Here is a 24,460-nt window from a genome sequence, read left to right as displayed (position 1 = left end):
AACATTTATTTTTTTTCAATTTTGTTCATAAAAACGACATGCAATGTTGCAATCTTATTGCCGTTTGCAGCTAATATACAATACGATACGACTGTCCTTTAAATTAGTTTTCGGCTATTGTTTCATACTTTCATATTCTATTTTATTATTTTTTTTACCAATACATCTCTATATTGTTTTTTCAAGCAAAAAAAAAAAAAAATGAGTAGGTAAAAAAATATACACACTATACCTGGTCAAGGTGAAAAAATAAATGTGCACTATAATTAGCGCAAATTATGAAAAATTTACTATTTGAATATAAAAAAAATAGGCTAAATATATTTTTATTTCCTACAAAATAGTGATTTTTTAAGTTTAGTCTTTATTTGTCAAAAAAATTTTAGTCTTTATTTAATTTTTATTATATACTAGTTTAAAGACTTGTGCATTCGAACATGTCCATTGATTTTTATTTGATATTTAAGTTTGTCATTATATTAAGATATAAAATTTATTTTGAATTAAATATCTAAAAAATTGTTATATAATATTGTTAAAATATAAGTGAGATTATTGTTTTTTTTTTTGTAAACTTATTTATTCATATTTTTATGTTTCAGTAATAAATAATGGTCACATGTATATTTTTAATCTTTTTTTATTATGAATATTTAGAGTAGTTTAGTAAGTTTGATACTAATTAATTTTATTAGTATATTATTATTAGTGATTAGCACTCCTACCGTTTCAAATTACTTGACGTTTTAGAAAAAAAACAAGAATATTACTGTTAAAAAAAATGACATGACTTATGTTATGGTAAGGTTATTAATAAGTCATGGTAAGGTTATTAATAAATGATTTTTGCTGCTAAAAAATAAAAATAAAAATTAAGGATATTATTGATATTATGAAAAGTACACATCAAAGTTTTTGTATGTATAGATAATTAACGTTTTGTACGCGATTTAGAATGGATCTGGCGCATCATGTGGATCCAAAAAGTTTGACAAAGAATTTTTGAGAGGTTACCTCTCATGAACCCCCAACGTTAATATTGACTCTGTTTTGTAAAAATAAGTTATAAGCTAGCTGATAGCTGATAGCTGATGGCTGATAGCTTATAGCTGAAAAGTTAGTAGAATAAAATTAGAGTGTTTGGCAAATTTAGCCGTTGTAAGTAAAAAATGACATTAAAATACATGGTTAGTGGGTAGTTTTTTTTTTTTTGTAAGTGTTAGTGGGTAGTTATTATAATTTTTAAAAAATAAATAAATAAAATTAATGAGGGTAAATATGGAATAAATTGAAAAAGCTATAAGCTATAAGCTCATACGCTACTTGAAATAACATTTCAAAAAACGCTGCTAGTTAGAGAAGCTCGTTACCAAACACTTCACATTTTTTTCAAACAAGCTTATAAGCTAGTCCAATAAACTATAAGCTAGTTTATTGGACTTATCAAATAGTGCCTTATCTCACTGATGACCACCCCAAATAATTTTACACGATTGCAATTTGCAACTTGCAACATTAACAAATAATAATTGATTAGGTTAAATGCAACACATCAACGTAAACAAAAATAATAATTGATGATATAACACATCAACATTGCAACATAAACGAGTCAAATGTAGTGAGGGGTTAAATGCTTAAAAATGTAAGATAGAGGGGTTAAAGTTTCTGAATTTTAAAATAGGGTTAAAATCAAGTTTCAGTCAAATAGTGGGTTAGAACTGCATTTAATACTTTTATTTATTGACCATTTTAAGATATGTCACAAGTAAATCACCGAATCGCTTGTCAACTTTGTAAGGCACTCTCAAATATGACTAACAATGAACTGAGCCAAATTGAATATAATCGGAGACTCGATTTCATAATTAATTCGTTGAACTTGGTTCATGAACCAAATGAGCCGAGCTTCAAGTGAAAATTAATTCGTTAATTAATGAGTTGGACATGAAAATTGGATTTAGAAGTTGCATCCTAGTATTAATTATTATATGTAATATCCTTATCTAGTTTCTCACTAAAAATTGGTATAAATTTCAATTTATTCATGAGTCTAATTTTATTTTTATTTTTTACTTTTGAGTGAGCCAATGAGCTAAACCGAGTTGTTCGTCAACTCAACTAGAATCGAGTTCGAGCTAGAAATTTTTTCGTGTCGATCTCTCTAATTGAGTTTCGAGCTAAACTGATGTAGCATGTATACTCTAGAGCTAGTTGGGTGTGATGGTCTCATGTGCGACTCTGATGGAAGATGGCTAATAAGATACTCACTTAAAATTGGAACTTGTGATGTTTTTGGCGCTAAGATGTGGGGATGTACTTGGTTATGCAAGTTACGTGGAGACGAGATTTCCATCATATTCAAGTGGAAAACGAACCAAAAACTCTCGTCGATACGATCAAGGCGAATGTTCAATAATAAACCGCCTATGTTGGTTCGTTGCATTTAGGAGTTGTTAGGGTTGAATTGTCGGGTGCAAGTCAATCATATCCGACAGATCGAAGAGAAATAGAAGCGTCCATTAGTTGCTTCTTCAAAAAAAAAATTGCCCATTAGCCAATTAATTTTAATTTTTTTTCTGAATTATTTTCAAGTCTCCTTTTATTATTTTAAGAGAATCAACGATTTTTAAGATATTCATAAAGATATATTTAAAATATAAAAATATTTTCCAATATTGCTATAAAGAGAAAAAAGAAAAAAAAAAATCAAATATCCACGTTCCATGTTTTCCGTATTTGTCCTATTCAAGTGCCCAAAATACGGAAGAATCAAAACAGTCTCAGTCTCAAATCATCAAGCACTCCACTCATGTTCATCATATCCATGGTAAACCCTTACACTCATCAGTCATGTTCAATGTTCATCCATGGTGAAACCCTTATCCAATTTCATTATAATTTTATTTTAGAAGCTAAAAGATTTATATAAACTTTCAATTATAGTATTTTTTACGAAAAAGAAATAGTTGGATTATTATTAAAATCAAAGCCACAAACATTGCAATAAGACGGGAAATCAACCCAGCACCACACTAAGATAGAAAATGAAACAATGTCACATTCACTACAAGAAAACATAATATTACTGACCAAACTTATTGAGGGCTTTTAGCCCTCAGTAATGCATTTGTGGGTTATTGAAGGCTGGGAGCCGTCAGTAATGCGTCTTGGGGGAAAGAAAAATTTTAAAACGGTAACATTAAGCATTAGTGACGGTGTCAGGCCGTCAGTAATGCGTGGTCAATTAAGACGGTTCCAGGCCGTCAGGAAAGTTAAAGCAGATGAGCAATTATGACGGTCCTGGGCCGTCAGTAATGCGTGGTCAATTATGACGGTCCCAGGCCGTCAGTAATGAGAAAGACGTTATGCATTTACGACGGTGTCAGGCCGCCAGTAATGCATATTTCAAATTTAAATTCCAACGGTTCGCTTATTACTACTTTATATATTCTTCTTCAACAAATCTATTACACCTTCACTTCATTTTTACCTTTCATTCTCTCTCTAAATTTTCTCTAACTTCTCTCTTAAATTTCATACTTTCAACTTAATCTCCATACAAAAAGTGGTAAGTGTTTGTGTTTTACTTTTACGAATTTAAAATTTTTGTTTTGTTATTTAAATGTATATGTTCTAATATTTGTGTTTTACCATTTTTAATAGCAAGTCTTATTCTCGTGAGGAGCGGAGTTCGTGGGCTAGGTGCGCGCCAAGTAAGAATCTACTCGGCACCCAAGTAAGTAACGTAATTTTAATTTATATAGTGATAGTTTTTTTTATCGTATACTTAGTAATAGTTATTAATTAATACTTTGTAATTTATTACTAATATTTTCTTATCACTATGTATAAAAGTTATTGTTTTTGTAAAAAAAATTAAAAAAATATATTTAATTTTGTTTATTTCGAAAACAGAATTATTTTTTTTAAATAAGTATTTTTTTTTTTCAAAAAAACAGTATATTTATATTATTTTTTAAAAAAACGAAATTTTTTTAAAAAAAATTTATAAAAGAAATTTTTTAACAGTTTGTGTATTTTTAAAAAAGTGATGTAATTTTCATATCTCCATCTAAACAGTGGTAAGTGTTTGTGTTTTACTTTTAAAGTTAAAATTTTTACTTTGTTATTTAAATGTATATGTTCTAATAATTTGTTATTTACAATTTTTATTAGCAAATTCTCGTGGTCATCGGAGGTCGTGGGTTAGGAGCGGAGTTTGTGGTTAGGAGCGCGCGCCAAGTAAGACTCTACCCGGCACCCAAGTAAGTAATATATGTAATTTTAATTTATAATATTTAGTGATAGTTTTATTTTTACCGTACACTTAGAAATAGTTACTAGCATTTTATTATTACTATGTATTTAAAAAAAGAAAAACAATTATATTTTAAAAAATTATAATATATATGTTAAAAAGTCGGTAGTTTTGTCAACTAAAAAACTTAGTATTTTTTAGATTTAATAAACCATAAACTTTAAAAATAAAATGTTAAAAGTTTATATGTTATTGTTGAGTAGACATATATATATGTCCAAAATACTTTTGAAAAATAAAGTAATAAATTTAATACATATATCGATCTAATTATATATTAATTAAACTACACAGATATGGATTTTAGCAATCGTAATTGGATGTACGATAGACATAATCCTGGAAAGAGGGGCCGGGTTAAAGAGGAATTTAAAATAGGGGTCGAAATGTTTATCAATACAGTAAAATATAATGACATTGTGATACGTGAAGGGGGAATTAGATGTCCGTGTGTACTTTGTCGATGTACAAGAATACAGAGCGAAGATGAAATTAGGTCTCATTTATATAAAAAGGGATTCCAACCTAATTATTGGGTTTGGTCAAGTCATGGCGAAGGATGTTCCACGACTGTTCCCGTGAATCAAAATCGTGCTTCAAGCAGTGTTTTTCAGCCCGTTGTTGTTCCCCAATATTATCATCAGCATTATGATCCGTTTAATGAGATGGACAATATGATAACTAATGCCCTTGGGTTTAATACGCCGATTTATGTGCCAAATGATGTCGACGACCCTGCTGATGATGAATATGACGCTGATGTTAACGTCGAGAGACCAAATGAGGAAGCCCAGCGATTTTTTGATCTTTTGAAAGAGACAAATACACCGTTGTGTGAAGGCTCTCGAGACTCAAAGTTAACGGTGTGTATTAGACTTTTGGGTATCAAGTCTGAATGTCTTGTTTCAGAATACACCATGGACTTGATAACAAAACTGATGTTGGATATAACAATAGACCGTCCTCTTGATTTGCCAAAAAATTATTACGAAGCAAGACAATTGGTTGCAAAGTTAGGACTCGGAGCGAAGAGAATTGACTGTTGTGTTAACGGGTGTATGTTGTACTATAGCAACGAATTTGGTGTAGATGACGGTGCATTACTTGAATGTAAATTTTGTCAAGAACCAAGATATCGTGTAACAAGAAATTCACGGTCAGTCAGAAGGAAGCCAATCCCAAGAAAGGCGATGTTCTATTTACCCATAATACCAAGGTTGCAAAGGTTGTATGCATCGATGCAAACAGCCAGTAAAATGACATGGCATCGTGAAAACTATGAAAGGAGAAAAATGTCAGGTGAGTTGCGACATCCTTCTGATGGAATGGCTTGGAAGCATTTTGATCAAGTTTATCCTGAATTTGCTTCGGAGCCACGGAATGTCCGACTTGGGTTATGCTCAGATGGATTTACACCATATACTCAAGTATCAGCCACTCCATATTCATGTTGGCCTGTTCTGGTTACCCCGTACAATCTTCCTCCTGATATGTGCATGTCAAAACCTTACATGTTTTTAGCCGCTGTAATACCAGGCCCATCTAGTCCAACTGTTGGTATTGATATCTATTTACAACCTTTGATTGATGATTTGAAGAGATTGTGGAACGGTGTTGCGACGTATGATATCAACCAAAAACGAAATTTCAATATGAGAGGAGCTTTGATGTGGACCATTAATGATTTTCCTGCATATGGGATGTTGTCTGGATGGGGGACACATGGTAAACTAGGATGTCCTATTTGCATGATGGACACCAAAGCGTTTTGGTTAGAAAACGGTGGGAAGGCTACTTGGTTTGACTGTCATCGTCGGTTCTTGCCTACTGATCATCCGTTTAGAAGAAATAAAAATGCTTTTGTTCATGGTGACACCGAGACTCGTGATCCACCAGATTATTTGACATCCCGACAAGTCTGGAACAAAGTGAAAGATATTCCAAAGGTTGAGGTTGTAGGTGGTGTTGCATCTAAACCGCGTGGTTATGGACAAACACACAACTGGACAAAAAGAAGTATCTTTTGGGATCTGCCGTATTGGAAAGACAACCTTTTACGTCACAACCTTGATGTTATGCATATTGAGAAAAATGTGTTTGAAAATATTTTTAACACTGTCATGAATGTCAAAGGAAAAACGAAAGATAATGACAACGCGAGGAGAGACATAGGGTTGTATTGCAAACGTAACGAACTGTTGTTGGTGGAGACATCTAACGGCAAACTTCTTAAACCTCGTGCAAACTATACTTTATCTCCTGAAGAAGCAAAATCTGTTTGTCGATGGGTAAAAGAAGTGAAGATGCCGGACGGTTATTCGTCGAATTTGGCGAGATGCGCTGATGTATCAGATTGGGATGACAATTAATTTTATAATATAGTTATCCGCGTTGTAATAATATTAATCGTTGTACTTGAATATTTGTTTTTGGTTGCATTTGTTTATCGTTTAATGATGATGAATTATAAAACAATATATGTCATGTATTTCTTAATTAATTATATATATATTTGTCATGTATTTCTTAATTATATATATATATTTGTCATGTATTTCTTAATTATATATATATTTGTCATGTATTTCTTAATTATATAAATATATTTATCATATATTTTTTTATTATAGATGAATCCAGATGAAGAAAATTTTGATGATGACAATGTCGATGATGACATTGATGATATTCCACCAGCACCGGGTGTCGGACGCGGACGCGGACGCGCTCCACGTAGACGTGCTTTACCCCGCCGCGTTGTTCGGAATCGATGGTTGGAGGGTATGCCCAAGTCTCGAACCGTAGACGGTGTGGAAGAGGAGTACGACTCCTACGACGACGATGATGACCACGAGGACGAGGAAATAGCCGATATTGCACTTTTAGCTCCTCAAAATGAATTGTTGATTGACCGGCATGGTAGACCCATCATCATGCCATATACCGCCACAGAGTAAGTTAATTATTATTAAGAATTTGTGTTTAATAAATTAATTGGATATATATGATAATTATTCTTAACTAATATATATATATTGTGCAGTTTGCAACCCCAAAATCCGGCGAATAAGGCAATCAATAATGCATTGAAATCCAAATTCCAGGCTCCATATCTCAACTGGACGGAGGTCAGGGCAGATGAGCGTGGATATCAACAATTTTGGAATGGCTTCAGGGTACGTTTTTATTTATAATTACTTTTTTATCCAATCAATTTTGTTACTAAACATATATTTACTAATTTATTAACAATTTTTCTTTATTTTTCGTAGTCGCAAGTAACTTGGCTGAATCACCACACAGCGGCTATTGAGCGTATATTCAACAAAAAAGCCACCAAGCGTCTGTCGACCTTACTTTTTGAAGCGCGGAAAAAGATTAAAAAGGATCCTTCAAAACCACCACTTTGGCTCGCTGGCAATTCATACCCTATGCTCTGCTGCAGATGGGAAGAGGAAGAGTATATTGCAAAGTGTATAAAGAACAAAGCCAACAGAAATACTGATGAAGCCAATCGTGCGTGCGTACACTCTGGAGGGTCTAAATCTGCCGGAACGCTTCGTCTTGAGTTCATCCAACAATTTGGTCGTCCACCCACCTTTATGGAGATGAATGACATGATGCACCGGTATGCAGATTCCGGTGAGTGGACGGGGGCAAGGGCGCAAGAAGTGTCGGTAAGTATTTAATTATATATATTATTTATTATTTATTTCGTATAACATTATTTTTTAAACATTATATAATTATATCTAAACATTATAATTAATTAATTATAATTTTTTTTTAATTTATTGTAGAGGTTGACGCAAATTTGGGTTGAAGAATATAATGCAAGCCAACTACGACTACCACCTCATAGGCGAGATAATGAGGATGTTCGTCGAAACAAGATGTCGTTGGCTTTTGTTAAGAATGCTGGTGGTGCGACTCGAGGTCGCAAATTCGCTGCTGGGTGTACATCTTCTCTATATGCAAGTGACCCAACTGGTTTGAGAGATGTCACTTACACATCTTCATCTTCATCGAGTACAGGACGCTCTCGTCCAACTCAAAGAGAGGAAACCGATGATGAGTATGAAGCGCGAATGAGGGCCACGTATAGAGAAGAATTCCGCGATGAGTTCGAAGCATCATTTGATGACCGGGTGGACGTACGGGTCCAACATATATTGCAGGAATTCTTTTCACAGCAGAGGGCGCCGGCGCCGGCGGGGGGAGGGGTTGGATCATCATCTCAGGCTTCGGCACGACAAAATCAAAATGCCGGTGAACAAGAATATCGACCGGATTTGAGTAGCATGGTTAATTTGAATCAGCTGCCGGAGTACCGAGAGGGTGATCCAGTACTGAGTATGAGCATAGAGGATATGAGTCAGATGCTTAATGAACCAGTTCATTTACAATTTTTTGATCCTACTGGGCAAACAAGTGGAAGCAGTAGTGACGGAAGCGGTAGAAATAATCAACAAACTGCTTTCACCGAATACCAGAGATCATTAAATCCACAACAAGACTTCATAATCCCACATCCAAATCAACCCCAAGGCAACTTCTTCCCAAATCAAGCCCCAATTAACTTCGTTCATAGGCCTGTGGCACGACCTCCTTTGCGAACGTCACTCCCCGGAGTCATAATACACGAGGAAGGTAGAGGCCGAGGAAGGTCGCGTCAGCCAACAGACACTGGCAAGGGGAAGCGACCACTATATCAGCCGCCTGACCAACGTTGATGTGTAATTTTAATAATCTGTTGTTGATTATTATTTGTTTAATTGTTTTCTTTTTGTAATGACAATATTATCATTATATTTAATTATGCTTATGTTAAGTATTTTTATTATGCTTTTTATTAAATTTTAATTATAATATTTTTTAATTATTTATTATGCAGTATATTTTTTGTTTTAAAAAATTAATATTAATTTTTTTTTTAAAAAATAATTAATAATTTAATTATTTAAAAATCAAATACTGATTTTTAAATAATTAAATTATTAATTTTTTTTTGAATCGATGTACATTACTGACGGCTCCAGGCCGTCACAATGTGTAAAAGACAATGTGATACTGACGGCTCCAGGCCGTCACAATTGCGTGTCCTTTTTATTTGACCGGTGTGTATTATTGACGGCTCCAGGCCGTCAGTAACGTTATTGACGGTCCTGGGCCGTCAGTAACCATTACTGGCGAGCTAATTACAGAGGGCCCAAGGCCGTCAGTAATGCATGCATTTTAGACGAAATTTGTGCATTACTGAGGGCCTTTGGCCCTCAGTAAATGCATGTTTTCTTGTAGTGATTGAGACAACGAAATTACGAAGAAAAAAGGTCTAGGAAAGACATAAAACCACTCTCTAAATTATGGAGTATTACTTAATAAAACTTGCCAATTCAAAAAAATACAATTGACAATTTCTAGTCACACAATACAATAACTTAATAATCAACAATTTCCTTTTTATCATAATCTAACATATCATAGTCATCAAATCCTACCCTAAATTGACTTACAACTAGAGTCTAAAAGTAGTGTAAGTCAATTTAAAGAAACTAACATGTATCAACATATGATATAACAGATAAAGACAAATTTTAATTACAAATTAATTGAGTAATTGTCATCATCATTTTCATCATCATCTAAAACACCAAAGAAAGGATCCTTTAGCAATTCTTGAGCAGAAGGTCTAGCCCTTGGTTGAGCAAGACATTTTTCAATGAAAGCCTTCACTTCAGCATCTTTAACTTTGTTCAAGGATTGAGGCCTCATACCTGAAGATACCTTTTTGTATATTTTTGCAACATTGTCACATTCACTATAAGGAATCTCTAGTGTCACCATCTCTAATACTAACATTCCAAATGAGTATATGTCCACCATTTCAGTGTAATTTTCTTCATATAATTCTGGTGCCATAAATTCCGGTGTCCCTAGAACCGAATGCGCTGAATGGTTCTTTCCAACAATTGCAGCCAAACCTAAGTCACCAATCTTGACCTATAAATGAGAAGCAAAATAATATTACTAATGATATCTTGTGATAAAAGATACATATTTTCAACTGGTATGAATAAACTAATATGCACATTCGTAACAAAAGATACATCAGTTAAGTTTTTCATCAACAATTGAGATTATTTATTTTAATTTGTAAACTCAATTGAGATTATTGACAAAAACATTACTGTAAACTCAATTTGTAAACTCAATTGTTCACTTTATTAACTGTTAACTTCTCAAGATCATGGTAACATAACATAACATAACATGTGATTAAAACCAGCATCAAAATTAGAAAGGGTAAAAGAAAATTACCTGGCCAGTATTTCCATTGACAAAAACATTACTGCAATTGAGATCTCTATGAATGATACAAGGATCATGAAGATGCAAATAATTCAACCCTTCCAAAATTTGCTTAGACCACTTCTTCAAAGCTTTAACAGAAACATGTTTATGTTTCTTCCTATACTCTCTCAAATTCCCACTTGTACAAACCTCAGTGATGAAATTCAATGTATTATGATCTTGATCTCTCCAAAAATTATAAAGAGCAATGATGTTTTTGTTTGTCATGCTTCTAAGCAACCTCACTTCAGAGTAAAGTCTATCAATCATTGCAGGATCATTGCTGAAGTTTCTAAGCTTAACTTGGTTCCAAGCTACTTCTATTCCTTCTTCTTGATCAAATGCCCTGTATACTTTCTTACAGGCACCTGATCCTAGGAGTTCGTTGTATCGGCCATATCGTCCGGTTGGATCGGTTTCGACGAATGGCTCTGAGTCTTTGTCCGATGGATTTGGTTTAACACTTGGCATCTAAAACCAAAATATGAATTAGATTAACATCATCAGCATGCAAACCAAATTAGAGTGTAAAAAGAAGAAAAAAGAATCAACAGAGCTTTTAGAAAGGTTTTGCATTTGATGCCTCTATGCCATAATTAGACTTAGATTTAGGTTTCGTCTGACTTCAATTCTCAGTAATAAACCTCAATAAAATCCAAAAAAAGAAAAATAAACAAGAGTTTCTTAAAAAAATTTCGGAATTTATGCGGCGACATTAGGGTTTTTGATGTCTCTTAAAAAAATCCCAATTTATACGGCGGCATTAGGGTTAGGGTTTTTTATGTCTTTCGAGAATCATAGTTCAACTTCAATTTAGGGTTGTTTAACTATAATTCTCTACAATATTAAACATATAACACAACAATTATCACAAAAATAGATTAAAACCTTGAAAATCAGATTGTGACTAAAATTGTGGGGATAAGCATCTCCATGATCAAAATTGAAACAATTTTTACAAAGGAAATTACAAAAACAATAAAATCATGAGTGAGAATTCAGATCAAATCTAAGGTAAATAGAAGAACATAAAAATTAAACATATAACAAATTACTCCTACATGAGTATTGGTATTATTTAACACATTATTCAGAAATATAATATAATAAAAGTATAAATTATAATGAAGAATAAAAATAGAAGATCTTTACCATGAAAAAACTTGAATTGCTTTATTTTGTTGTAGAAAAGTGAAGATGCGGAATCACGTAGTATAGGAATGAATGTGGCAGATACTTGTGAATGAGGTTATGAGGTAAGGCTAAGAGTATTTATTTATATAGAAAAAATCAAGGAGGATAATATGGTCATTTGATTCACATACAAATCTCAACGGTTTGGGGAATCTTTTTCTAATTGGTTGAGTAATAAATATTATATCTTTTTTTTTAATTCAGATTTGATTAACGTAACTAAAATTAAATTTTGAGGTTATCTTTTTTTTTTTTATAAATAAAATGTTTCTAAAAAAAATGTTACTTCTTTTTACTGAAAAAAAAACTTTTCTAGCCTTATTAAAAAAAAAACTTTTCTAGATAAACGTTGTTTTATTTAGTTTGACCAAGCACCACCCACTTTTTTTTTAACATAACACCACACATTACACAAGTATTTAAGTTTAATTATTATAAAACAAATTAAAATAAAAATATTCCATGAAAAAAGTTGTTACAGTTTTATCAAATTTTCAATCCAATCTTTATTAATCTTTATTAATATATCTTTATCATTTATCTCTTATATTCTAAGTTTATTCCGATAAGCTAACCATAAACCTAATCATTTTTTTTCTCTTTTTATTGCAGTTTTATATTAAAAAAAAAATTTAATTTGTCTACAATGGGAATCAAACCTGCATCCTTTCCCTCCACTTTTATCTTGCAATTTTTATTAAAAAATAATACAATTCTGTCTTGACTAGGATTCAAACACTCTTCAGTGCAAGCAATATTTCAACCACTATGACAAGTATACCAATTGTGATAAAAATTATGTGCAATAATTGATAAGCACCATCGATTTTCATAGGAAAGATTTCATACAACAATTAAACACCATCAAATTACATTGCACAATTTAAACAATTAAAAACCGATAATTAGAAATCTAGGAAATCATCAAATCATACATTTTCTTAGTGTTTTATTTTTCAAAAAAATATACATTTTTTTTATCCTAATTCAATATTTTTTCACTAATTAACTAAACATGTTAATCATTTTCTTAGTGTTTTTTTTTACGGAAAGAAAAAAATCATTGGACTTAAAAGTTACTTTTTTTAACTAAACATGCTAATAAAAATATTTTTTTTATGACTTTCTGAACTTAAAAGTTTGTTCATGTTGAGGAGTATGGTTGATCGTATTACTGCAAATATATATCAAGGTGATATTTATGTAAATAGTAGTTGACTCCAGATATATATCAACGTGACTATATTATTAATTACGAAAAAATCACTGATTCACATTTGTTTCTTTTGCTAACAATGTATCCTAACCTTTCCGGATCAAAAAGATTGTTTTTTGAATGGGTTTTGGGTGTTGGCGATGGAGAAATTGAAGATGACAACGACGATGATTTAGAACTTGACATTCAATCAGATTTATTGATTCCAAATTCAGGTGATCCTCTTGATTCTATCATTGAAAACACATATCCTCAGCTTTTACAAAACATGAACGATATAACATATTTCCAAAATAGAGCTATCTTAGCTCCTAAAAATTCAACAGTCGACACAATAAATGATTATATGTGATTGGATTTAATTCCCGGTGAAGAAAAAACATATTTTGAGTTATGATACTCCACTCGCACAAAATGTAGATGGTCAAACAACGAATGATGTTCATACTCCTGAATTTTTTAACACGATTTCTACGTTGGGACTCACAAAATTATTGTTGAACTATCATTTAATGTTTCTCAAAAAATTTCATATACCTTAAATTATTGCAATTATCATATAATAATTTATAATTACATATCTTACAGCTAATTAAACCTGTGCACCGCACGGGTCGATGTTCTAGTTAATATAAAAATTGTTATGTCTCGAAGTAACCCTAATTATAACTCATTGTGGACCTTATGAAATTGATCTGAACTACACAAGCATAAGGTTCAGGTTTATTCTTTGAAGCATCATCAGAATTATACTTAACCCTACTGAGAATGGGATTGCCAAATAATTTTAGTAATGACAAAGACTTTAAAAAAATGATTTTGCACATTGAAAACTTTTAAAATACAAAAATCAGTCATCGGAGGACTTGAATACATTTGTTTAATTTGTGAGCTTATCTGTTCAAATATTGCTATAATTTCTTCTGCTATCAATTAACTTACTAGTATTGATTATTTATTTGCCAATATACCCTTAAATTCTTCATTATGACTATATATTGTTTTTCAGTTCGTAGGCTGGCCTCCTCTTGTGATCCCTACGCATAGCTAGCCAGGGGCTCCTCATGAAATTATGGTTACACGAAAGAATAACATGACATAAACAAACAAGTTGGCTTTTGCAACCACTAATTAAGGATACTACGTAAGTACTGCTCTTTTATATTTCACGAAAAGTACGTATAGTGCATGTGGGGTGGTTGCTTGATATACTTGATAGTTGATGCTACAACAAACAGTGTTCCTTATTTTAACCGTATTTGTTAGAGCGGAGCGGTGGAGTATATGAAGCTCCAAAAATGAAGACTACTGTTATTAGATACACTGAATACGATACTTTGCGTATACACATTTTTTTAAAATCTCGTAGTTTGTTTGATTTTAAAACTGTTTTCGATACTAGATAAAACGGTATGTTAAGGGACAAGACAAAAACTGAAATTTTTGACCCCACCAAACCATGATACAACTTTTTGTCCTATGCACAAGTGGTTTAAAATACCAAAATAACATTTTGTCAAGCAAAAATTGTACAACACAAAATTTGTTACAAGGTCGGCCCAACATAATGTGGGGCCTAAAGCGGACATTGAAGTGAGACCTAATAAAAAAATGCATTTCTTTGGTAAACAATATTACAAGAAAAAACAAAATGTAAAATTTATATTTATAAATAAATAAAAGAATTTTTTTGATAAGAAAACTAAAAATGAATCCATTATATTTGTAATGAAATTAATATTTAGTACTTATAGAACATAAGTACTAAATGAACAAAATACTATTAGAGAAAACTTCTATAATATGAACAAAATAAAATAAAATGATTTTATTGTTTAATATTTGTTTTATTCATTTTAATTTAATTTAGGGTTAAATAAATTTTTAATCACTATAAATATTTCAAATTTTAATTTTTTTGTCCATGCTTTCAAGTTAACTCATTGTACTTTTAACAAAATTAATAAGTTTTTTTTATTCAAATTTATAATATTGTAGATATATATTATGACTAAAAACTAATTTAACCCTTTAATTTATTTATTTCGGTTTCATAATTTTTATAATATTTAAATGAGTAAAATGCCAAATACACCCCTGAAATTTTAAAATTTGTCAAATATCTCCATGAAATTTGGAAATAGGCAAATACCCCCTGAAATTGTAAAACGTCAATCAAATTGTCTCCTACTTCGTTTGCTCCGTCTATTTTGAGTCTTCAAAAACACATTGTTTGAACCTTCAACCTCCTTACAACTAGGTGAATAACAAGAAAGCAAAACTGCAAAAATATCATCATCAGAATCATCCTTATCATCATTATCATTGCTTTCAAAATCATAATCAATAGGTTCTAACCACCCAATAAACCAATTTGAGTCATCAGATTCATAACGAGACAAGAAACATCAATCACCCACATCATACTCTTTATCAATTATTGTCTCATCCATCTTTTTCTCATCAAAATAGACGGAGTAAACGGAGCAGAGGGCAATTTGACTGACGTTTTACAATTTCAAGGGATATTTGCCAATTTCCAAATTTCAAGGGGTATTTGACGAATTTTGAAATTTCAGGAAATATTGGGCATTTTATTCCTATTTAAATTAATCTAAAATTGAGCTTCAATATTTGAGTTGTATGAACCCACTTGGGTTGGTGCATTGGTATTGGCTTGGGACCTGGGAGTGTGCTCCTCTTGAGGTCTGAGGTTCGATTCTCTCTGGCGCCAATTTGGGTGGGCTAATTTAGCTTCTTCAAAAAAAAAATATTTGAGTTGTATGTTATAAACTTTAATAAAATATTGTTGTTACGGTAAAATAAATAAATAAATATATATATATATATAGAGTCAGGATCCGTTGACACCAACTAGTTTGACACCAAATGTTACACCTCTCAATAACGTTTTAACCGATATAAATTTTATAAAATCCACCGTTGGATTGAAAGTTTACATCATATAGATCATTTGTGGAAAATTTCAGACAAATCCAAAATCATTTGATATGCTATTGAGACACATAAAGATTAACAGCATTTAAAAAAATACAAAAACCGTTAATTTTGATGTATCTCAATAACATATCAAATGATTTTGGATTTATTTGAAATTTTACACAAATGATCTATATGATGTAAACTTTCAATCCAACGGTGGATTTTATAAAATTTATATCGGTTAAAATGTTATTGAGAGGTGTAACATTTGGTGTCAAACTAGTTGGTGTCAACGGATCCTGACTCATATATATATATATATATATATATATATATATATATATATATATATATATATATATATATTGTTAAGAACAAATTTGTATTATGGCATATATAAACCAATAATTTTTGTTTGAAATAAATAATGTTCTATTTGTTTTTTAGGCATAAATAAATAATATTCTCTACACAACTTATCTCTTTGAATAAATATTCTTTAAACAATTAGAACATTAAATAAGTGGAAAAAACAGTGAAAATTAAAATAGACCTGGATGAGGCTCAAACCGGCTTCTTAGAGTAACCACATAACACACCTAACCAACTAGACCATGAGGCTTATTAGGATTGAAAACGGAGGCCTATATATCTATATCTATATAGTATATAAAGATTTCTTTTTGGGGCCTAAACCCTCTTTTAAAAAAGTTATTTTTTGGGACTAAAGCTAGGGTTTGGCTGCTTTACCCCCTTGGGCCGGTCCTGATTTGTTCAATACCTTAAATGGTTGTCTTACTAATTTATCTTGTATTGTTCTGTCAAGTGTTTATATTTTACAGATCAAACGGACCCTTAGTATTAGTTATTAAAAATGATGATGATCAATGACATTGAAATTTTTTCTATTTTTAGAGGAAGACATTTCGGATCCTTCACTCTATGTTGATTTAGCAAAACAAAAGAAAACATATGTACGTTAAATTTTGTAGCATTAAAATTTTATTTTCTTGTTGTTTTTAACCAATATAAATTGAGTCATTATCTCAATTTTATTTTCTTGTTGTTTCAAACGGCGTCAAAATTTATATGAAACACTCCCGGCATAATCACCCTACCTCTTCAATATGGTTTTCTTCATGTGAGAATAATAATATGACTATGCAAGTTGCCTTTTTCTTTGAAAGCTACCATATCTTTTTAAGGATTTCTCAACGAAAAGATGAAGGAGTACAGTGAAGCTCAGAGTAATTGGTAGCTTCAACTCATAATTAAAGTGTGTTTGGGAATGAAATCACGATATGTCTCAATTGAATGATAAAAATTTGATTGTATAATAAATATCAAATAATAGTGTTATTGTTATGAATGTAATTCAAATGTTTGTTTGTTAGTTAGTTAGGTTTACTGCAGTTACTTGTTGTTCAAGTAATCACTATATAAGTCTTGTACAAATTGATTTTTTCATATATGCAATCACAATTACTTTTTCCAATCATTCTCTCTTATTTCCAAATTCCAAATTCATAGAGTATCTCCATCAAATTGGTATACAGAGCACTGTTGCGTGTGTGTTTGATCTTAGTGATGGAGATAAAGACTCAGATCAAGCATTGTTTGCTCATTCAAATAAAAAGGGTGGCAATGGCAAGAAACAATAGGAAAAGAACAAGAATAAAGAGATCAAAGAAGGGTCAAAGGGAAATGACAAAGCTGAATCCTCAAATAAAGGAGGAGGATGTTCTTTTAATTCCAAGAACTCGCAAAAATTTAACAAGAAAAATGTGCAGTGCTACAATCGTGAGAATTTGGCCATTTTGCAAATGAATGTCGGTTTGGTAACAAAGGAAATGGCAAAAGGAAAGGTGATGATGAAGCTTCTGCACTACAAGAGGTAGCGGGTTAGGTATTTCACCCCTCTCCGTTTTATGGCGGGTCGGCTGGTTTGCCGGCTACCACGCCAATTGATGCATAGCCGGCCCGCCATAAAATGGAGAGGGGTGAAATACTCAACCCGCTACCTCTAGTTGGTCCGTCCCATCCCGCACTGCTTTTGATGGGTTGGTGACAGGCCAGGTTGTTACAGAGGAAAATTGTTCTTTAGGCCCTTCTTGTTGCTCTCAGGCCCCCGCAAATCCCAAAATACCCCTAGTTTTGGACTTAAAATCATCTATATTCTACAATCCGAATAAGTTTTATTTCGGAATTTATATTCTGAAAACGGTGAACCATCTGGATTCTGCTATGGATTTATCCAACACCAAGAGCAACAAATGTAGCTTTGGTAACCATCCTCTTCCATTCCTTGGCTGCAAAACGGTGAATCATATATACTATAGGTTCTGTTTCTGAAAATGATCAATATGCATTATGTCTAATACCCTATAACTTTTGAACAATGAATTAAGAGACTATAGAAACAAAAACAGCATGACACCTATAAAACCCATCCATTTGATAAAATCGAGCAGAAGAAGGAGATGAATAGTATTGTTCCAAGGAAGAAGAAGGTGAAGGGTGTCCTTCGGATTGTAACTTCCGAAATACAAATTTTTATTATTTTTTAAAAAAAAAAAGATTTTGGCCCATAAATTCTGATACCCACTTTTCCCATGTATGTTGCATGATTTCGAAATTTACATTCCAACCTTGCATAATTTCGGATTTCATAATCCGAATTTCCTGTTGTTCCGAATTGGTATTAAGTCTTGCACTCTCGCCTAAATCAAACAGAATTGATATTACTGATCTTCATAAACACACTCTTGTTTGTGTGGATACTCAATGCACAAAGCTTGGAGAGTAGTATATTACTATCGGATCCTAACTTCCTCAATTACCTCAGGGGCAATTTCGTCAGTTTGGGGGGCCTAAGAGCAATGGCAGGGCCTAAAAAGCAATTTTCGTTACGGAGCGGGTTGGCCCATTTTGTCTTCAAGATTGTTTTTTGTTAAAATATTATTTCAAAATCCTAATCCAATACATCCCTAAATATATATACCTTTTAATTTATGGTTAAATATGTTTTTGGTCCCTATAGTTTCACAAAATTTTCGTTTTAGTCCCTGAAGTTTGTTTTGACACTTTTTAGTCCTTGAAGTTTCTTCACTCAAGGTTTTTAATCCTTACTTTTCATTCAACTCGTGCATATCATTCAAAATTTTAATTTTTTTTTGCGGTCATGTTTAGTACATTATATGAATCTCTCTTACAAAAATTTAATTTTTTTTAACAAGAGATGAATTAAATATGAATTTTTTAGTTTTTTGCACATAAAAATTCATAAATAATTCATCTTATGTTAAACAAATCTAAATTTTTATCGAAGAAGTTCTTATAATATTATAAACATGAATATAAAAGATAATTAAAAAATGTGAAAGTATACGATAGTTTGATTAAAAGTAGAGACTAAAAATCTTGTGTAAAGAAACTTCAAGAACTAAAAAATGTGACAACAAACTTGAGGACTAAAACGAGAATTCTATGAAACTATGAAGAAAAAAAAACATATTTAGCCCTTTAATTTAAATGTAAAAAACATCACCATTCCTCCTCCGCAAGACACTATTCCCGCCAGCGCAAAACGGCGGTCATTCACTCTCACCGTCTCCATCTTCACACTAGGGTTTACAGAATTTCCCAATCATTCCATTAATCTCTCAAATCTCTGTCTCCATCTCCATTCTAGGGTTTAAACAATGGCAACATTGAAAATAATTTCAGCAGCATTGAATCTCATCGACACAAAGAAAGAAAATCTCAAAACCGCATTCGAAAATCTCCAATCTCACTCTTCATTCCATCATTCACTTCCTCTTTCATGGCTTGAACTCGATTCCCACTTCACCACTCTCCAAAAATCCCTTAATAACCGCTTTGAAATCCTACAATCACTGGAACACTCGCATTCTCAATCCCAATCCAAAACCCTAATTTCCAACCCCAAAGACGAGAACTTTTCTGTAAACCCTACCTACCCGTCGTCGAGCAGGAACAAATTGAGAGTTTTGTGTGAGAAGGTTGATGGTATAGGGTTGAGGAATTACATTCTGGATAATTTTAAGGATAGAATTAGGATTCAGGCGGAACTTATCGAGGAGTTTCAGCATGCTCCAGATGCGGGGGAGATGGTTTTGCAATCATTGGAAGGGTTTTATGTGTTGAATGGTAAATTTAATGATAAGGGATTGAGTAGGATGGGGAGGATTTGCAATACGTTGTTGAAGCTTTTGGGTGTTGCTGGTGTGAATGTGAGTTCTAAGGTTAAGGAGAAAGCGTTGAAGGTGGCTTTGGAATGGAAAGCGAGGATGAGGGATGATTATGGTAACATTGTGGGGGCTTTGGGGTTTTTATATTTGGTTTATGGATTTGGTATTCTTTCTGAATTCAGTATGGATGAGCTTGTTGAATATGCTGCCAGGGCTGCCGTTAATGGAGAGTTCATGAAGCTTTGTCGGGATATTGGAATGACAGATAGAGTTCCTGGTAAGGCTGTTGACTTTTTCTAAAGATTTTTTGTTGTTTGAGATGTTAATTGATAGGATAACACTTGTGTGTGTGTGTGTGTGTGTGTGTGTGTGTGTTAGGATAGGAATTAGGATATACTGTATGTTTCGAAAAACATTGATAATAGATTGCACAAATGTTCATTTGGCCCTACTCAATCGACTATAAGATCAAACATAACCATAGTTTAATCGGGAAGGATGATTCTCTGACACAAGTTTTGGACACATACCTCTTCATAAGGGTATTGAGTTCTCACCATTGATATTGATGATGAGAGAAAGAAAGAAAAGAAGTGAATGGTAATTTAAGTTATTGGCAAAAAAAAAAAAGTCCTTTACATGTTCTTGAAAACTGGAAGTTGATATTTTTTTAGTGAAAACATCATAAATAACTGAATACGAAGTCATACATGATAAAAAAAACAAAATATACCATAAAATTAACTTATATTTTTTGGAATAAAATGAGTTTAATGGATATGCAGTGGCAATGTAAAATTTATTAGTCATGGAGGGTAATTTAGGCAATAGACTTAGTTTCTTTTTGACTATTTTTATTAATACGCGTAATTTGATCCGTTTTTGCTTATAATATACTCTTTAGGGAGTAGTTACTTGTCTTTCGAACAAAATTGCTCTGTTTAATATATGTCAGGCATGTGAGAAATTTATAGCTGTAACTAAAACCTCTATAACATGTCGCCACTAAAATATTGTTGTAACAAAGGTGGTGTGTAGTATACTTAGCTCCTCTCTCCTTTACATGGATGCTAGCATCTTCCAAGTTTTTAAATAGACAGAAAGATCAATCTTTTAGTAAATTGATGGATAAGAAATAGTTTTATCTTGTTCAAAAAAAGAAATAGTTTTATGTTATGACAAAACATTGAAATACTCTGCAAGCCCATTTCATCACACCTTCCCAACTCCTGAAGAATCCATTTTAGTCTTTTTTTAGTCTTTATTGATAATCCCTTACTCCTAAGCTTCTCCTGATATTTACTCTAGGGCCATGACTTTCCCTGTACACATTCTCGGTTCTCCTACCAATTCAAGTTTTGTCTTCTTTAGTAATGTTGAAGTGGGCCACTGTATGACATAGCTTAGTAGTTAGTTACAAGGTTGTCCGACATTTGATACCGATACTTGTGCAACATTTCAGATATTCCTTATAAGGTGTACTGTTTAAGAATTATTTTCTATTTGTTTTGGACATGCGCAACACAATTTTCCAATACTTCAGTAAAGATGGCCTCTTTTTATTTTTTATTTTATTTTTTATGATTTTAACTGATATGTGTGTCTACAATTATATACAAACAGTATCATGGTGTGTCCTATGTTGTAGAAATTGCTCACATGGGCTTGTTTGTGTTGCGTCCGGTATCTTTTTTGTCCATTCCTCATAGTTATCAAATCTATTACTCCCTCCTTTCCTTTCTAAGTGTCATTTTAGAAAGAAAAAAATTGTTTTTATTTAAGTGTCGTTTTGATGGTTTAAGGTACAATTTGTCAATTATACCCTTACTTTCTCAATAACTCCACTTCACATTTTCCATAAAATTTAATGGAGAGAGAAAGAGTCTATGTGCTAAATTTATTTGGAAAGAAAAAGTAAATGTTGGATTAAATGAGGGTAGAATTGAAAAGAATACAACAATGAACAATCCACTACCTTGGTTGGAGAGCTTTATGCTAATACGACACTTAAAAAAGGAACAGAGAGAGTAATCATTCAGCACATTTTCTTTTCAATGAAAGCTAAGTGAAAAAAACCATTGTTTCGTAATTTGTTTTAATGTTGAGGCAGCCATCATGGTTTCGTGTGATGAACTAAACCCTATTGTTCTATTGGAGTAGCAAAGAAGTTCAGCTACCCATACAATCTTTTTCGCCCCCTTTCTCAATTACCTGCTGCTATAATACTTGGTTGACTATTCGAAATTGGAATCTTCCACTGCCATTGGAAGTTTTAATGTTAAGCAAGGTTCAGTAAGGTTGACTTGGGAAAGTTTTCCCTAATTCTCTCCCTGCTGATGAAAACTGTTGTGTAATTAAATGTATAAAAAACAAAGATTTGTATTGCTTTCTATTTGTCTTTATGGAATGTGTATATTTGGTATTTCCAAATTGAGTGGCTTTATCCCGTTGAAACATAGAGGTGGCTAAAAAAATACTACCACGCACATATGAAGAGTTACTGGGCTACTAGCAATGCAAATAATATGTAAAAGGAATTAATTTGATTAAATTTGTGATAATGTGATAGTTGTATGTATCTCTAATGGTATATGTAGTCTCACATGCCCAATTTCTAATGTTACCCTCTTAAGTATTTTTACTCATAAGTCATAAGACAATGCTTGTTTGTGGTCTGCAGAAATTGTTCAGAATCTTGTTGATAGAGGCAAACATGTTCAAGCTGTCAAGTATGTTTTTGAGTTTAATCTTGCTCATAAGATTCCACCTGTTCCTATTTTGAAAGCTGGTGTGGAAGAAGCTAAGCAACTTTCTGGAAGACTTTCCGAGGAAGGAAAGCCAAGGGTAAGTGTCACCTTGATTGATAACATAATGCCTAGTGCCACCTCCTATATTCATTGGGGTATTTTTGCAGAGGGAAATTATTAGTAGAGAACTTCATACACTGAAATCAATAATTGCGGTTATTGAGAATCATAAGCTTGAATCTGAATACCCACGAGCTAGCCTTGACCAGCGTATAAAGCAAATGAAGGGGCATGATGCAAATATGAAAGACAGAACACCAGCTTCTATTCTAAATCAGCATCCACTGCAACAACAACGAAAGAGAAGTATGGAGCAGCAGCAGCAAAATGAGAGCAAGCTTCCTCGAACATCCACTTCAGTTGGTCCAGCAGCTGTCCTCAAGAATATAACTGGCGACAATTCAACAATATGCCAGTACCAGCAACCTCCTGTTAATCCCTCAGGTTTGTTTCCAGAACATGCATATCCATACATGAGCTCGCCAGCTATGCCACCTGGCATGATGGGCCCTAGCCTAACCAGGCCTTCTTACCCAGGTCCTTCAGCCGGGACTTATGGTTTTGCTGGAATTCCCATAGGTCCCAACCTAGGTGGTTCTCATATGATACACTCATCAGAGCCACATATGCCATCTGCTTATGGTGGTATTAATCTGCGATATCATCACCAAAAACCTTATTATCCTCAGTAGATCAATAAATTGCTTCTCTTGCTAGTACTAAACTCATGCGCTGGTATTCTAGCGTCTCCCTTAACTTCCACCTTGGGTGTTTGGTTTTTAAGAGTGTAGTTTGCTGCTTTGCTACATTGACCATGATTGTATGGTAGAAATTGGATTCAGTAATTGTGAATTGTGAAGGAATGCTTAGTTTCACAATTTTATTTATTCAAGCAGAGGGATTTTTAAAATCTGTTACATCCTGAGGTGCAAAAACCTCAAAAGTTAAATCTTCTTTCCATCTTCCTTGATTTCCATCAATAAATTATTTGTTATGTTATTTATATAAGGCTCAACTTGAGTGTTTCCTATGCATATGTAAAAGAATGATTTTTTAGTTATAAAATCACTTTTAGATGTTAGTAATGGTCTTTTCTCTCCCTTCCCCCTCTTTCCCAAACCACAGCCTTTGTCTAGAATAGAATCTTATACATACATAGTTGCATTTTCAGTTGAGAATGATGACTTACTAAACAAATCTACTGTTCATGCAATCACCCACACACAAATTGAAACTTCGTCCCACGGGTTGATTGATTACAGGACCTATTAAATATAACATTCTTTTCAGAAGATCCATATAGATTAAAAAGTCTTTTTTGAAGGTTTCTATTAATGTGCTCTTTGATATTCTTTTCTCCATTTTAATTGTTTTTAAATTTCTTCCATTTCATTAAAGATTCAATAAAGTGTAATGT

General features: G+C 32.6%; 3 protein-coding genes across 3 annotated transcripts; 2 read left to right on the top strand and 1 right to left on the bottom strand.

Moving 5' to 3' along the window:
- The first annotated feature begins 4,240 nt into the window (after nt 1-4,240).
- On the top strand, nt 4,241-9,054 carry LOC123915212. Its single transcript, XM_045966352.1, has 3 exons — nt 4,241-4,268; nt 7,767-7,998; nt 8,122-9,054. Exons 2-3 carry the CDS (start codon nt 7,924-7,926, stop codon nt 9,052-9,054), a joined length of 1,008 nt encoding a protein of 335 aa, XP_045822308.1. The 5' UTR covers nt 4,241-4,268; nt 7,767-7,923.
- Nucleotides 9,055-9,682: 628 nt separating this feature from the next.
- LOC123918903 (probable serine/threonine-protein kinase WNK11) lies at nt 9,683-11,923 on the bottom strand. The gene is made up of 3 exons (XM_045971078.1): nt 11,825-11,923; nt 10,640-11,143; nt 9,683-10,321 (listed from the first exon to the last, which is right to left on the bottom strand). Exons 1-3 carry the CDS (start codon nt 11,825-11,827, stop codon nt 9,920-9,922), a joined length of 909 nt encoding a protein of 302 aa, XP_045827034.1. The 5' UTR covers nt 11,828-11,923; the 3' UTR covers nt 9,683-9,919.
- A 7,618-nt stretch (nt 11,924-19,541) lies between these two features.
- On the top strand, nt 19,542-24,124 carry LOC123918902 (truncated FRIGIDA-like protein 1). Its single transcript, XM_045971077.1, has 3 exons — nt 19,542-20,513; nt 22,917-23,080; nt 23,151-24,124. Exons 1-3 carry the CDS (start codon nt 19,727-19,729, stop codon nt 23,733-23,735), a joined length of 1,536 nt encoding a protein of 511 aa, XP_045827033.1. The 5' UTR covers nt 19,542-19,726; the 3' UTR covers nt 23,736-24,124.
- The last annotated feature ends 336 nt before the right edge of the window (nt 24,125-24,460 follow it).

This window comes from Trifolium pratense, linkage group LG3 (assembly GCF_020283565.1).
Source record: "Trifolium pratense cultivar HEN17-A07 linkage group LG3, ARS_RC_1.1, whole genome shotgun sequence".
In the NCBI taxonomy this organism is placed as follows: domain Eukaryota; kingdom Viridiplantae; phylum Streptophyta; class Magnoliopsida; order Fabales; family Fabaceae; genus Trifolium; species Trifolium pratense.
This window is presented reverse-complemented; position numbering and strand designations above follow the sequence as displayed.